General features: G+C 53.2%; 1 protein-coding gene across 1 annotated transcript in view; it reads left to right on the top strand.

Annotated features, from left to right (window-relative positions):
- The window catches only part of LOC149431258 (prostaglandin F2 receptor negative regulator-like), a gene marked incomplete at its 5' end in the record, with an annotated part of 34,038 nt that extends 20,944 nt beyond the window's left edge, over nucleotides 1-13,094 (top strand). Inside the window, 4 exons of the mRNA XM_089665746.1 lie at nucleotides 4,224-4,619; nucleotides 8,123-8,230; nucleotides 10,354-10,650; nucleotides 11,866-13,094. Of these exons, the coding sequence (XP_089521872.1) occupies nucleotides 4,224-4,619; nucleotides 8,123-8,230; nucleotides 10,354-10,650; nucleotides 11,866-12,035 (971 nt within the window). The remainder of the gene's footprint in view (nucleotides 1-4,223; nucleotides 4,620-8,122; nucleotides 8,231-10,353; nucleotides 10,651-11,865) is intronic.
- Nucleotides 13,095-14,427: the final 1,333 nt, after the last annotated feature.

Here is a 14,427-nt window from a genome sequence, read left to right on the forward strand (position 1 = left end):
ATTGGACACAGCTGATCACATGACAGAGCTGGCTCTTTCCGTTGATTGGTGATTGCCGCACTGAGCGCCCGGGGGGGGGCACACACACGCGGTTAGAGTGGGAGGACATCATATGACTTCCTCCCAGAAGGAGAGAACCGCCTTGTACCCGCCATTCCCTTGTATGGCGGGCGGGAGGCAGTTAATGTACTTTTTAGGAAACAAGAATACTGCCCATGTTACATGCTACATGCTACCTACAGTTACATGAACACAATACATACGGAGTGCTACAAAGTCACATACAGACGTGTTACCTGTCCTTTCCCAGCAATGCACATTGGCAGATGTCTCCATGCAGCAGGAAGGCTCCAACCATCACCTATCTTCTGTTCTCGCTGGTCCACAATCTCCTTCATGAACAGGACTCTGGATAACTGAATGCCGATCAAAGCTTCTATCACTAAATAAAATGGTTGCCTTGCAGTCCTGTTCACACTGTTGCGTTTGCTTCGCTTCAAGAACTAGACCTCGTGTCCCTTTCATGGTGCTTCAAAGCGTCTTCAAAGCCTCCATAGATGTCTATGACCACACCTGCTAGCGGCACCTACAGCTTTTCATTGGCTTTTACTCAGCTTTTGGAGGTATTGCAAGTATGGGATATCCCAGGGCGCACTAGGAAACCAACAAGAGAACTGGAAAGACGTCGTCAGCAGTCACTTCCGGTTCCTGTGTATATATTCTGGGAGTGTCTGGTGCAGACGTCAAATCTGGTGTGCAGCTTGGAGTAGCAGAAAGGTGAACAGGGTCCGGAGCAGAGCAACTAGAAGAAAGCACATGTCAGGTGCCCGAGGCCGAGCGGGCACTGGAGAGAGAGAGAGAGAGCACTGAATGGCAGAGGATCAGCAGAGCTGGGGGACCAAAGCAGTAGAAACCAGCAATGGTACATGTGGTGTGTAGTGTGGGAACAATATAGCGGGAGGTGAGCAGGGACCACAGAGAGAGGACAACAGCAAACCAAAGGATCAGCAGAGCTAGGGGTTACTACAGAATGGGAGATCAGCAGAGCTGGGGGTACTACTGAGCAGGGGATCAGCAGAGCTGGAAGTTGCTATGGAACGAGGGATCAGCAGAGCTGGGGGTTGCTATGGAACGAGGGATCAGCAGAGCTGGGGGTTGCTATGGAACGAGGGATCAGCAGAGCTGGGGGTTGCTATGGAACGAGGGATCAGCAGAGCTGGGGGTTGCTTTGGAACGGGGGATCAGCAGAGCTGGGGGTTGCTTTGGAACGGGGGATCAGCAGAGCTGGGGGTTGCTTTGGAACGGGGGATCAGCAGAGCTGGGGGTTGCTTTGGAACGGGGGATCAGCAGAGCTGGGGGTTGCTTTGGAACGGGGGATCAGCAGAGCTGGGGGTTGCTTTGGAACGGGGGATCAGCAGAGCTGGGGGTTGCTTTGGAACGGGGGATCAGCAGAGCTGGGGGTTGCTTTGGAACGGGGGATCAGCAGAGCTGGGGGTTGCTTTGGAACGGGGGATCAGCAGAGCTGGGGGTTGCTTTGGAACGGGGAATCAGCAGAGCTGGGGGTTGCAAAGGAACGGGGATCAGCAGAGCTGGGGGTACTAATAAGCTGGGGATCTGCCGAACAAGGGTACCAATGAGCTGGGGAATCCGTTCAGTAGTAACCCCCAGCTCTGCTGATCCTCCACTCAGCAGAAGCTTTAGTAACTTGGCAAATGCCCTGTGTGTGTTGATTTTTTTAAGTTTCAATAAAGCTTCTGTTGAGTGGAGGAGGAGCAGAGCTGGAGGTTACTACTGAACTGGGGAATCCACAGAGCTGGGGAGCTGCTGAATGAGGGTACCAGTGAGCTGGGGATCTGCTGAGCAAGGTTACCAGCGAACTGGGGATCTGCTGAGCGAGGGTACCACTGAGCTGGGCATCTGCTGAGCGAGGGTACCACTGAGCTGGGCATCTGCTGAGCGAGGGTACCACTGAGCTGGGCATCTGCTGGGCCCCTTTACACAAATAGAAAATTAACACACACAGGGCGTTTAGTGTCATAAATGAACCCTAATTTTTTTTTTTCGGGGGGGTTGGGGGTGTTAGGGGTCAATTGCTTGGGTGTAAATTACATGTTTTCCCTTTTTTGAACCCGGAAATGATGTAATAACATAGGGCGGGGTCAGTGAAGCAGACGTCCACTGGTCTCCCTCCCCTCTACCTGGCTGCACTTGCCATGCCAGGTCCTGGGTCTGTAGGTGGGACAACGGAACCCCAGGAACTAAGGCTGGGGGGGGGGGGGGGGATTCCACACTATTTGGGGTGGAAGGAAGCGATGATGGTGGATGTGCAACCGCCCGATCGCTTCCACCTGATGGCTGACAGTTGGCTTCTCAGATTTTCACACCTTCCCATCTGCTGTGTATGACGTACGCTGGTGTCATGGTGTCACCGGGGTGGTTGAGCGGCTTTGTTTGCTGTCTGCGTCTTGAAGCACCTTGGGGGAGGAGGGGGTGCAGCTACTGGGCAATCCCCATAGCAGAGAGGCGCCCTATTGGCTACAAAAGTCTTCTTTGTCTTGTTGATTCTTGTTGACACAATTTCTATAAAACTTGGGTCTGGTATTCATCCAGGAGCTCCTCCAAACAATGGGAGGACTGAAGAGGTGGATTATCTCGGCTGATTGTAGGTACATAGGCCAATCCCAACCAATCCCGTCTTGGCTTCTATTGTTTTAAAGGACAACACGCCAGCCTTGTGCAAACACTTCCATCATTAAGCCGTGACGTGCAATGAGATGTTCCCACAAGAAACCAAATCTCTACATGTACACGCTTCCCATAGTCTGTACAATGCGTGTCTTCCTCCCGGCCATCACGCCGATCTGTTAATGTTTGGGTTGGGCTCCGTAGCTGAGAACACCCGAGCAGCCACCATGTTTGACAGTTGGGATGGTGTTCTTGGGGTCATAGGCAGCATTCCTCCTGTTTGGGTCATTGTCATGCTGGAGCACCCATCCACCACCCATTTTCAATGCCCTGGCTGAGGGAAGAAGGTTCTCACCCAAGATTTGATGGTACATTGCCCCGTCCATCGTCCCTTTGATGCGGTGCAGTTGTCATGTCCCTTTAGCAGAAAAACACCCCCAAAGCAGAATTTTTCCACCACCATGTCTCACAGTTGGGATGGTGTTCTTGGGGTCAGAGGCAGCATTCCTCCTCCTCCAAACACTGCGAGTTGAGTTGATGCCAAAGAGCTGGATTTTGGTCTCCTCTGACCACAACACTTCCCACCAGTCCTCCTCTGCATCATTCAGATGTTCAGTGGCAGACTTCAGACGGGCCTGGACATGGGCTTTCTTGAGCAGAGGGACCTTGCGGGCACTGCAGGATTTCAGTCCTTGTCGGCGTAGTGTGTTACCAATTGTTTTCTTGGTGACTGTGGTCCCAGCTGCCTGGAGATCATTGACAAGATCCTCACGTGTAGTTCTGGGATGATTCCTCACTGTTCTCATGATCATTGACACTCCACGAGGTGAGATCTTGCATGGTGCACCAGACCTAGGGAGACTGACACTTGTTTTGTGTTTCTTCCATTTGTGAATGATTGCACCAACTGTTGTCACCTTCTCACCAAGCTGCTTGGCCATAGTTTGGTAGCCCAGTCCAGCCTTGTGTAGGTCTACCATCTTGTCCCTGACATCCCTGGACAGCTCTTTGGTCTTTGCCATGGTGGAGAGTTTGGAATCTGATGGTTTGATGGCTCCTGTGGACAGGTGTCTTTTATACAGGTAACACAATGAGATTAGCAGCACTCCCTTTAAGAGACTGCTTCTAATCTCAGCTTGTTACCTGTATGAGAGACACCTGGGAGCCAGAAATCCTGCTGAATGATAGGGGATCAAATCCTTCTTTCCTGCACTGTATGTGGCGCCTCCTATGTTCTGCTTGTGCTGTTGCATCTTGGGAAATTGCATTCCATGGGGCCGTTTTGCCGTTGACATAATGGACCAACTGTGGCAGGTTTAATGGTGGCACCCATTGACACCCTCAGGCCAATCAGATCTGTATTGGAGGGCTGCAATGTACTAAACCCTTTGGTGATCGAGGTTCTCTGTTACTATGAGGCTTCAGTTTTTCTTCCAGCAGTTTCCAGTGTTCGCCCCATGGGGGGGGGGGGGGGGGGGTCTACATTCGTGGCTCTGGATCTTTGTACACCCATCTGATTGCTTCTCCTCTTCCTGCAGAATCGTCCCTCGTCGTTAACGCCAGGCCAATACAGGCGGTGTCTGCAGCAGGAGGAACCTTCGAGATGATATGCACGGTGCAACCTAAGAACATACCCTTCCCCCAATACTCAGTGCAGGTGACGCTGACACCCCAGGACCCCAGTCAGCCCCCCGTCACAGTCATCTCTCTGAACCGCGAGGGGGTGGCGCATCGGAAGCTGCCCGAAGGCAGTAATACCTTTCTGGAGAAAGGGAAGGAGGGCGTCTATATCTTCAGACTGTACCAGGCACAGAACCATAACAGTGGAGCCTATCGGTGTGCGATGTCCGCCTGGACACAAGGCGGGGGCGGGGTGTGGCGGATGGTGCAGAATCGGACCACAAATCCTGTACAGCTGGAGTTCCAGAATTCAGGTACGATGACATGTTGGGTCTCTGGGAGGGGGGTGGTGGTGGTGGTGGTGATGATGGTGGTTGGTGTTGGATGATCGAATAGTAAAGATAGACACTATATCATCAAAAGTCTGTGGACACCTCATCTTTATACCGTACCTATGTGGGCCTGTTGGGTATTCCATTCCAAACCCTTGGCTGTCCATGTGGAGTTGCCCTCCCCCACCTCCAATGGCCATTAATATGGAGTTGCCCCCTCGCCCAATGGCCATTAATATGGAGTCTCCTACTTCCCCCTTTGTGCCTATGACCTCCACTCTAATTTGTAGATGTCCCGCAAGATTTTGGAGGTACAGTTGTGGCCAAAATTATTCAACCCCCACTGAAATTGAGTGTTTTGGCCAGTTTGACATTGCTTTTGATCATTCAGTCATCTTGCTTACATTTACATTAAAGAGGCACTTGTAGGTCAGACAAATATAACATAACAGTTATAATGAAATAACCACAAATGTCTTTTCTGTGCTCACAGCATTATCAGTTTTATTCAACCCCCAAGTGACATTCAATCTTAGTACTTAGTACAGCATCCTTTTACAGTTATAACAGCTTTTAAACGTGAAGCATAGCTTGACACAAGTGTCTTGCAGCGATCTACGGGTATCTTCGCCCATTCTTCATGGGCAAAGGCCTCCAGTTCAGTCACATTCTTAGGCTTGCGCACTGCAACTGCTTTCTTTAAGTCCCACCAGAGGTTCTCAATCGGATTTAAGTCTGGTGACTGCGATGGCCACTCCAAAATGTTCCAGCCTTTCCTCTGCAACCATGCTCTAGTGGACTTGGAGGTATGCTTGGGATCATTGTCCTGTTGAAAGGTCCAACGTCTCCCAAGCCTCAGGTGTGTGACGGACTGCATCACGTTTCCATCCAATATCTCCTGGTACTGAAGAGAATTCATGGTACCTTGCACACGCTGAAGCTTCCCTGTACCTGCAGAAGCAAAACAGCCCCAAAGCATGATTGACCCTCCACCATGCTTCACAGTAGGCAAGGTGTTCTTTTCATCATAGGCCTTGTTCTTCCTCCTCCAAACATAGCGTTGATCCATGGGCCCAAACAGTTCTAATTTTGTTTCATCAGTCCACAGAACACTATCCCACAACTTTTGTGGTTTGTCCACATGGCTTTTGGCATACTGCAGTCGACTCTTCTTATTCTTTGGAGACAGCAAGGGGGTACGCCTGGGAGTTCTGGCACGGAGGCCTTCATTACGCAGTGTGCGTCTTATTGTCTGGGCTGAAACTTCTGTACCCACATCTGACAAATCTTTTCTCAGTTCCTCAGCAGTCACACGGGGACTTCTCTCCACTCTACGCTTCAGGTAGCGCACAGCAGTCGAAGTCAGCATCTTCTTTCTGCCACGACCAGGTAGCGTTTCAACAGTGCCCTTTGCCTTGAATTTGCGAATGATGCTTCCTAAGGTGTCTCTTGGTATGTTTAACATCTTTGCAATCTTCTTATAGCCATTGCCCTTCCTGTGAAGAGAAATCACCTCTTCTCTTGTCTTCCTGGACCATTCTCTTGCCTTCACCATGTTTGTAACCACACCAGTAAATGTCTAGAAGGAGCTGAGTATCACAGTCATTTTAAAGCTGCCTAATTGGTGCTTATTATGCTTGATTGCTGCTCGGTGACATCCACAGGTGTTTTCAATACCTGATGGAAAGCACCTGTATGAACCTCTGTTCTTCAGAGTGGTAGTCTTTAAGGGGTTGAATAATTGTGGCAATGAAGAAACCACATAAGAACCATTTACTACTGTATTACATAAACAATTGATGTCATTTTAGTTGCATTTGGGTAGTTACAACGTCCTTGTAGGATTTGATTCTGAATACAATTCCAAATGTACACTATAGTCCCTAAACCCCTTTACAGCATTGGGGGTTGAATAATTTTGGCCACAACTGTATATGGAGTTGTTCCCACACCCCCAATGGCCATTAATATGGAGTTGCCTGCTTCCCCCTTTGTACCTATGACCTCCACTCTTCTTGGTAGACTTCCCACAAGATTTTGAAGGTATATGGAGTTGCCCCCTCACCCAATGGCCATTAATATGGAGTCACCTGCTTACCTATGACCTCCACTCTTCTTGGTAGACTTCCCAAAAGATTTTGGAGGTATAGGGAGTTGTTTCCACACCCCCAATGGCCATAAATATGGAGTTCCCTGCTTCCCCCTTTGTACCTATGACCTCCACTCTTCTTGGTAGACTTCCCACAAGATTTTGGAGGTATATAAAGTTGCTCCCACACCCCCAATGGCCATTAATATGGAGTTGCCCCCTCGTCCAGTGGCCGTTAATATGGAGTCGCCTGCTTCCCCCTTTGTACCTATGACCTCCATTCTTCTTGGTAGACTTCCCACAAGATTTTGGAGGTATATGAAGTTGCTCCCACACCCCCAATGGCCATTAATATGGAGTTGCCCCCTCGTCCAGTGGCCGTTAATATGGAGTCGCCTGCTTCCCCCTTTGTACCTATGACCTCCACTCTTCTTGGTAGACTTCCCACAAGATTTTGAAGGTATATGGAGTTGCCCCCTCGCCCAATGGCCATTAATATGGAGTCACCAGCTTACATATGACCTCCACTCTTCTTGGTAGACTTCCCACAAGATTTTGGAGGTATATGAAGTTGCTCCCACACCCCCAATGGCCATTAATATGGAGTTGCCACCTCGTCCTGTGGCCGTTTAATATGGAGTCGCCTGCTTCCCCCTTTGTGCCTATGACCTCCACCTCTTCTTGGTAGACTTCCCACAAGATTTTGTCAGGTCAGGTACTGATGTTGGATGAGAAGACCTGGCTCACCATCTACGTTCCAGTTCATCCCAAAGGTGTTCCGTAGGGTTAAGGACAGATACAGATGTGTGAGAAGACCTCATATGAAAAGTCTTCCAAAAGTAGGGTTGGTGTCAGGGCTCTGTAAAGGACACTAGAGTTCTTCTATGACCTCAAACCTACTGAACACCTTTTGGGATGGAGAAGACCTCATACTAAAGGTGATCAGTAGGGTTGAGGCCAGAGCTCTGTGCAGGACACCGGAGTTCCTCCACACCAAACTGGTCCAGCCACGTCTTTATGACTCTGTACACAGGGGACAGTCATGGTGGAACAGAAAAGGGTCTTCACCAAACTGTTACCACAAGGGCACAATTGTCTCCAGTGTCTGAATGTTGTGGAGAGATGCAAGTGTAAAATAGGCGATTACTCCATCCCCAGCCCATTCTCAGAGCAAATAATGAGGGGGGGGGGGGGCATATGAATCTCCAATAAGTGAGGACCCCTTGGCATTGGCCTACTCTCAGGCCCAGCAATAGGGGACATTTAGAAGTTCATCCTAGGGTTGATTGGCCTGGTGTGCCCCCTGTTGGTCTAAGATGTAAGTTGTCATCTGAATCAGTAAATGGTTACCTTGTGTCCATTGTCCTCACCATGTCACTTTCCTTCCTCCAATCAGGACCAGTCTTCAATGTGACCGCTCGCTCAGACAGCCCCAGCGTTTACCGCGGTGAGAGGTCCGAGTTCTGGTGCATCATAACCATCGATGGGCCAGCCGTGGATCCAGGTAATTTCAGCAAATTATTTTGTAACTTCTGACACAGCCACCATTTTTAGAAGCGCGTAAATCTTGTTCGCTCCGCTCCCTCTGTTCCCTGTCCAAGCCGTGTTTTAGAAGCTCTGCTCCTCCTACCCCCTCAGCAGTGACTCTGCAGCTCCCCCCCCTCCCCCACATCCACCAAGCAGTGACTCTGCAGCTCAGCACCCCCCTCCCAGCAGTGACTCTGCAGCTCAGCACCCCCCCCTCCCAGCAGTGACTCTGCAGCTCAGCACCCCCCCCTCCCAGCAGTGACTCTGCAGCTCAGCACCCCCCCTCCCAGCAGTGACTCTGCAGCTCAGCACCCCCCCCCTCCCAGCAGTGACTCTGCAGCTCAGCACCCCCCCCCTCCCAGCAGTGACTCTGCAGCTCAGCACCCCCCCCCCTCCCAGCAGTGACTCTGCAGCTCAGCACCCCCCCCCCTCCCAGCAGTGACTCTGCAGCTCAGCACCCCCCCCCTCCCAGCAGTGACTCTGCAGCTCAGCACCCCCCCCTCCCAGCAGTGACTCTGTAGCTTTCAGCTCCCCCCCCCGCCTAGCACTGATTCTGCTGCTCTGCTCCCCCTCCCAGCAGTGACTCTGCAGCTCTACCCCTCCCTGCAGTGACCTTTCAGCTCTCAGCTCCCCCCTCCCCTCCCAGCAGTGGCTCTGCTGCTCTCCAGCTCCCCCCTCCCCTCCCAGCAGTGGCTCTGCTGCTCTCAGCTCCCCCCTCCCCTCCCAGCAGTGGCTCTGCTGCTCTCAGCTCCCCCCTCCCCTCCCCAGCAGTGACCTTGCAGCTCTCAGCTTCCCCCCCCCCCCCTCCTAGCAGTGATTCTGCAGCTCGGCTCCCCCTCCCTGCAGTGACTCTGCAGCTCTACCCCTCCCTGCAGTGACTCTGCAGCTCTACCCCTCCCTGCAGTGACTCTGCAGCTCTACCCCTCCCTGCAGTGACTCTGCAGCTCTACCCCTCCCTGCAGTGACTCTGCAGCTCTACCCCTCCCTGCAGTGACTCTGCAGCTCTACCCCTCCCTCCAGTGACTCTGCAGCTCTACCCCTCCCTGCAGTGACTCTGCAGCTCTACCCCTCCCTGCAGTGACTCTGCAGCTCTACCCCTCCCTGCAGTGACTCTGCAGCTCTACCCCTCCCTGCAGTGACTCTGCAGCTCTACCCCTCCCTGCAGTGACTCTGCAGCTCTACCCCTCCCTGCAGTGACTCTGCAGCTCTACCCCTCCCTGCAGTGACTCTGCAGCTCTACCCCTCCCTGCAGTGACTCTGCAGCTCTACCCCTCCCTGCAGTGACTCTGCAGCTCTACCCCTCCCTGCAGTGACTCTGCAGCTCTACCCCTCCCTGCAGTGACTCTGCAGCTCTACCCCTCCCTGCAGTGACTCTGCAGCTCTACCCCTCCCTGCAGTGACTCTGCAGCTCTACCCCTCCCTGCAGTGACTCTGCAGCTCTACCCCTCCCTGCAGTGACTCTGCAGCTCTACCCCTCCCTGCAGTGACTCTGCAGCTCTACCCCTCCCTGCAGTGACTCTGCAGCTCTACCCCTCCCTGCAGTGACTCTGCAGCTCTACCCCTCCCTGCAGTTACCTTTCAGCTCTCAGCTTCCCCCTCCCCTCCCAGCAGTGGCTCTTCTGCTCTCAGCTTCCCCCTCCCCTCCCAGCAGTGGCTCTTCTGCTCTCAGCTTCCCCCTCCCCTCCCAGCAGAGATTCTGCAGCTTAGCCCCACCCCCCTCCTAGCAGTGATTCTGCAGCTTAGCCCCACCCCCCCTCCTAGCAGTGATTCTGCAGCTCGGCTCCCCCCTCCCAGCATTGACCCTGCAGCTCTCAGCTCGCCCAACCCCCCCCCCACCCCTTTCTCAACAGTGACTCTGCAGCTCTTAGCTCCCCCCCACCTCCCAGTAGAGACCCTGCAGCTCTCAGTTCCCCCTCCCAACAGTGACTCTGCAGCTCTTAGCTCCCCCCCCCCCCCCTCCCAGTAGAGACCCTGCAGCTCTCAGTTCCCCCTCCCAACAGTGACTCTGCAGCTCTTAGCTCCCCCCCCCCCTTCCAGCAGCGACCCTGCAGCTACCCCCCCCCCCCCCGACCCCCCCCTTACCTCTCATTTTCTCTGCAGCGGACATGGCATTCGAGGTCTCCTGGTTCGTCCAGAACCCGAGTGGCTCCGTGGTGCTCCTGGGGGAGACGGATCGCACGGCTCAGGTCAAGCACAGCCGCAGGAACAGCAGCAGCGAGGTGGCCTTGGAGCGGATCAGCGATATGGAGTACCGGCTGCGGGTGTACGGCTGTGAGGAGGAGGACGCCGGCGGCCATTACTGTACGGTGACCCCCTGGGTGAGGACCGGCGAGGGCGGCTGGAGCAGGCAGGAGAGCGTGACTTCTTCCCCCGTGCCCATGACCGTCAGGATGGATTGTAAGTAAATATACGCCACCGCCGTGTCTGTGTTCCAGGCTGGTTGGGCATCATCAGTGCAGTGTGTGGAAACAGCGGACACAGGGGGCGCTCTGGGGGTGTATGAGGACTGCAGGAAGGACAAAGGAATCTGTAGGGGGGGGACTGGAGTTGCAGAACAAGGAGGTGTAGCAGAGTGCTGCAGCGGGAGGGGCTCAGCAGAATCGCGGAGATATCTTTAATATAAAAACCAAAGGGGTGAGAGAGGTCTCCTCGCTCGCTGCAGCACCGGCACTCTGGGTAGAACCCGCACCACCCACCAGAGAGGGGACCCACCACTGCATCCTGGGAGAGACGCTCCGGGGTCTGCACGTGGAGAGCTCTTATCTCCATAAACCCCCTGTACCCCTTCTAACCTCAATACCATAAGAGGGGGAGGTGTTATGTAGTCCAGAATGCATAGTTGCATAGTCCAACCTTGCCCCTTCCCACCTCAGTACGGTAGGGGGGACGTGTTCTGTAGTCCAGCGTTGCCCCTTCTCACCTCAATTGCATAAGAGGGAGGTGTTATGTAGTCCATAATGCATAGTTACATAGTCCAACCTTGCCCCTTCCCTTCTCATCTCAGTACTGTAGGGGGAGGTGTTCTGTAGTCCAGTGTCCACTCTGCCCCCTCCCCCTCTCATCTCCGTAAACTCCTGTACCCCTTCTCACCTCAATACCATAAGAGGAAGGTGTTATGTAGTCCCGAATGCATAGTTACATAGTCCAACCTTGCCCCTTCCCACCTCAGTGCTGTAGGGGGTGAAGTGTTCTGTAGTCCAGTGTGCAGTGTTGCCCCTTCCCTTCTTATCTCCAAAGCCCCTTCTCACCTCAATACCATAAGAGGGAGGTGTTATGTAGTCCAGAATGCATAGTTACATAGTCCGCCTTGCCCCTTCCCACCTCAGTAACCTAGGAGGGAGGTGTTCCATAGTCCTGGAAGCTGTGATTTCAGTGGGGTGGGGGGGGGGGGTCAGCATTGTCAGCTCAGTAGTCGGGGGTCTCTGGATTTGGCAGACCATTGGCTGGCATTGCATTTTGTATGGTGTGTGTAGTACCAGGTCTGTCCAGAAGGGGGTCCTACCAGCCTCATGGTGGGATTGTTGTGTGATGGCGCCACCTAATGGCCACACATAGGTAGTGCAGGTAATTATGAATCCTGACAAATCGTTTATTTTTTTTTTCCTCCCGCAGTGCTGAGCGCGTTCAAATACCCGCTGCTGATTGGAGCCGGCCTGTCGCTGGTGGCCGGCCTCCTCTCCTGCCTGATTGGATACTGCAGCTCCCGCTACTGCTGCAAGGCGCAGCCGGTCCAGGAGAAGAGGCGGGAACATCGCAGGCTCATGTCGATGGAGATGGACTGACAACGATGGCGAGCGCACGCTGGTGCTGCGCGACGCTGAATGAGCCACTGACTGTTATGGGGGAGGGGAGGGGGGGGGGTCCTTTAATCTACAGATGCCAAATAAGAGCCTCATGTGACTCTGATGGGATTGTACCACTGACCCAGTGCGGGGGAGAGGTCTGTCTTCTACTTTGCATATCCCCCCCTACTGCCCCGCCTCTTCCAGGAATGGACCATAACGACGGTACGATGGGGGTGGGGTGGGGGGGACGCTGCTGCACCCGGCCCCCCCTCTACAAAGCAATAAGTACCTGAAATGACAGGATTTACCCCTACAGGAGGATCGACGTCCATCGACTGATCCAGGGAATTGTGTGCGACGCCACTGCCGCTGCAGGTGCTATATCCCGCCACGGCGACACACACTGTGACCTGCACCTCCCCCGAGGACCCGCCGACGCACACACACGCCACAATCCTCCTGAATGTCTGAAGACTTGCGTGAAAAATGTTTTGGTAATTGCGTTTGTGTTTTTATACGGTTTTCTCCGCGGTTCCCGCCCTGAGCCCAACCCAAACCCGCCAGCGGGGTCACCCTTCCAAAAGAAAAGACCGGCTGCGCCCCCCCCAAAAAAAATGTAGACGCTAATAACCACTTTTTTTTTTAAATCCGGATACAATGGACTGAGAGTCTCCGCCTGGGACGTCCTTGTCTGCGATGTCCCGCCCACAAAGGCTGGACTTAATCTGGAAGTACCTCCCAGGAGGGGCTCTCTCCCTTCACATCATCCACATTGATTTGCCGCCGAACTTTCCTTTTAGATCTGAGCAGTCTGGGGGGTATAAGAGGAGCCCCCTGCTGGCACCCAATCTTCCACGTGGGAGCCGGGGACCCCTTGCTTCTCATGGGGGAAGGGGCCCTTTTTGTGCCGCTGGCGGTTTTGGTTTAACCCTTCGTCTTCCAGAACAGTCTGATTGCACTCCTGACGGAGAAGGAAATTGCCATATCCATGTTTTGTGTGTTTTTATCCCAAATTTCTCCGTCCTGAGCAATAAAAAATGCAGTTTTTATTTTTTATTTTGGTGTCGGTGATGAGAGAGGGTGTGTCTCTGGGGTGGAAGGGGGAGGGAAACGAGCAAATGGTACCCCCAAACAGGAATTCCCCTCCCCCATAGCCTCTGCTTCCTTCATAGTATTGTTCTGCCTCCTTTTGTGGGCTGTGGACAACCCAACATGAAGAACCTGGGACCTGCTGCACCAGGAGGAACCTGGAACCTGCTGCACCAGGAGGAACCTGGAACCTGCTGCACCAGGAGGAACCTGGAACCTGCTGCACCAGGAGGAACCTGGGACCTGCTGCACCAGGAGGAACCTGGGACCTGCTGCACCAGGAGGAACCTGGGACCTGCTGCACCAGGAGGAACCTGGGACCTGCTGCACCAGGAGGAACCTGGGACCTGCTGCACCAGGAGGAACCTGGGACCTGCTGCACCAGGAGGAACCTGGGACCTGCTGCACCAGGAGGAACCCGGGACCCGCCGCACCTGTGTAGGGTCTGACAATGGGTCCAAGGATCTCATCCCCATACCTAATGGCAGTCAGGGTGACATTGTCTAGCCTGTAGAGGTCTGTGTGCCCCTCCATGGATATACCCTGACATCCTTGGACAGCTCTTTGGTCTTTGCCATGGTGGAGAGTTTGGAATCTGATGGTTTGATGGCTCCTGTGGACAGGTGTCTTTTATACAGGTAACACAATGAGATTAGCAGCACTCCCTTTAAGAGACTGCTTCTAATCTCAGCTTGTTACCTGTATGAGAGACACCTGGGAGCCAGAAATCCTGCTGAATGATAGGGGATCAAATCCTTCTTTCCCTCATGAACATGCAGATCAGTCATCATTTGTTAGACGCATTTCTGCTGAATTTGTTGTTGTATTCTGTCTCTCAGTGTTACACCGAACATTCCATTGTTAGACCGATCGTTTCTGTGTGAGGGGCGAACATTCCATTGTTAGACCGATCATTTCTGTGTGAGGGGCGAACATTCCATTGTTAGACCGATCATTTCTGTGTGAGGGGCGAACATTCCATTGTTAGACCGATCGTTTCTGTGTGAGGGGCGAACATTCCATTGTTAGACCTATCATTTCTGTGTGAGGGGCGAACATTCCATTGTTAGACCGATCATTTCTGTGTGAGGGGCGAACATTCCATTGTTAGACCGATCATTTCTGTGTGAGGGGCGAACATTCCATTGTTAGACCGATCATTTCTGTGTGAGGGGCGAACATTCCATTGTTAGACCGATCGTTTCTGTGTGAGGGGCGAACATTCCATTGTTAGACCGATCGTTTCTGTGTGAGGGGGGAACATTCAGCATCAGGGGGGGGCAAATACGCATTTCCTGCA

The sequence above is a fragment of the Staurois parvus genome, unplaced genomic scaffold, assembly GCF_062004578.1.
Source record: "Staurois parvus isolate SC_StPar_1 unplaced genomic scaffold, SC_StPar_1.0 ptg002320l, whole genome shotgun sequence".
NCBI classification, from domain to species: domain Eukaryota; kingdom Metazoa; phylum Chordata; class Amphibia; order Anura; family Ranidae; genus Staurois; species Staurois parvus.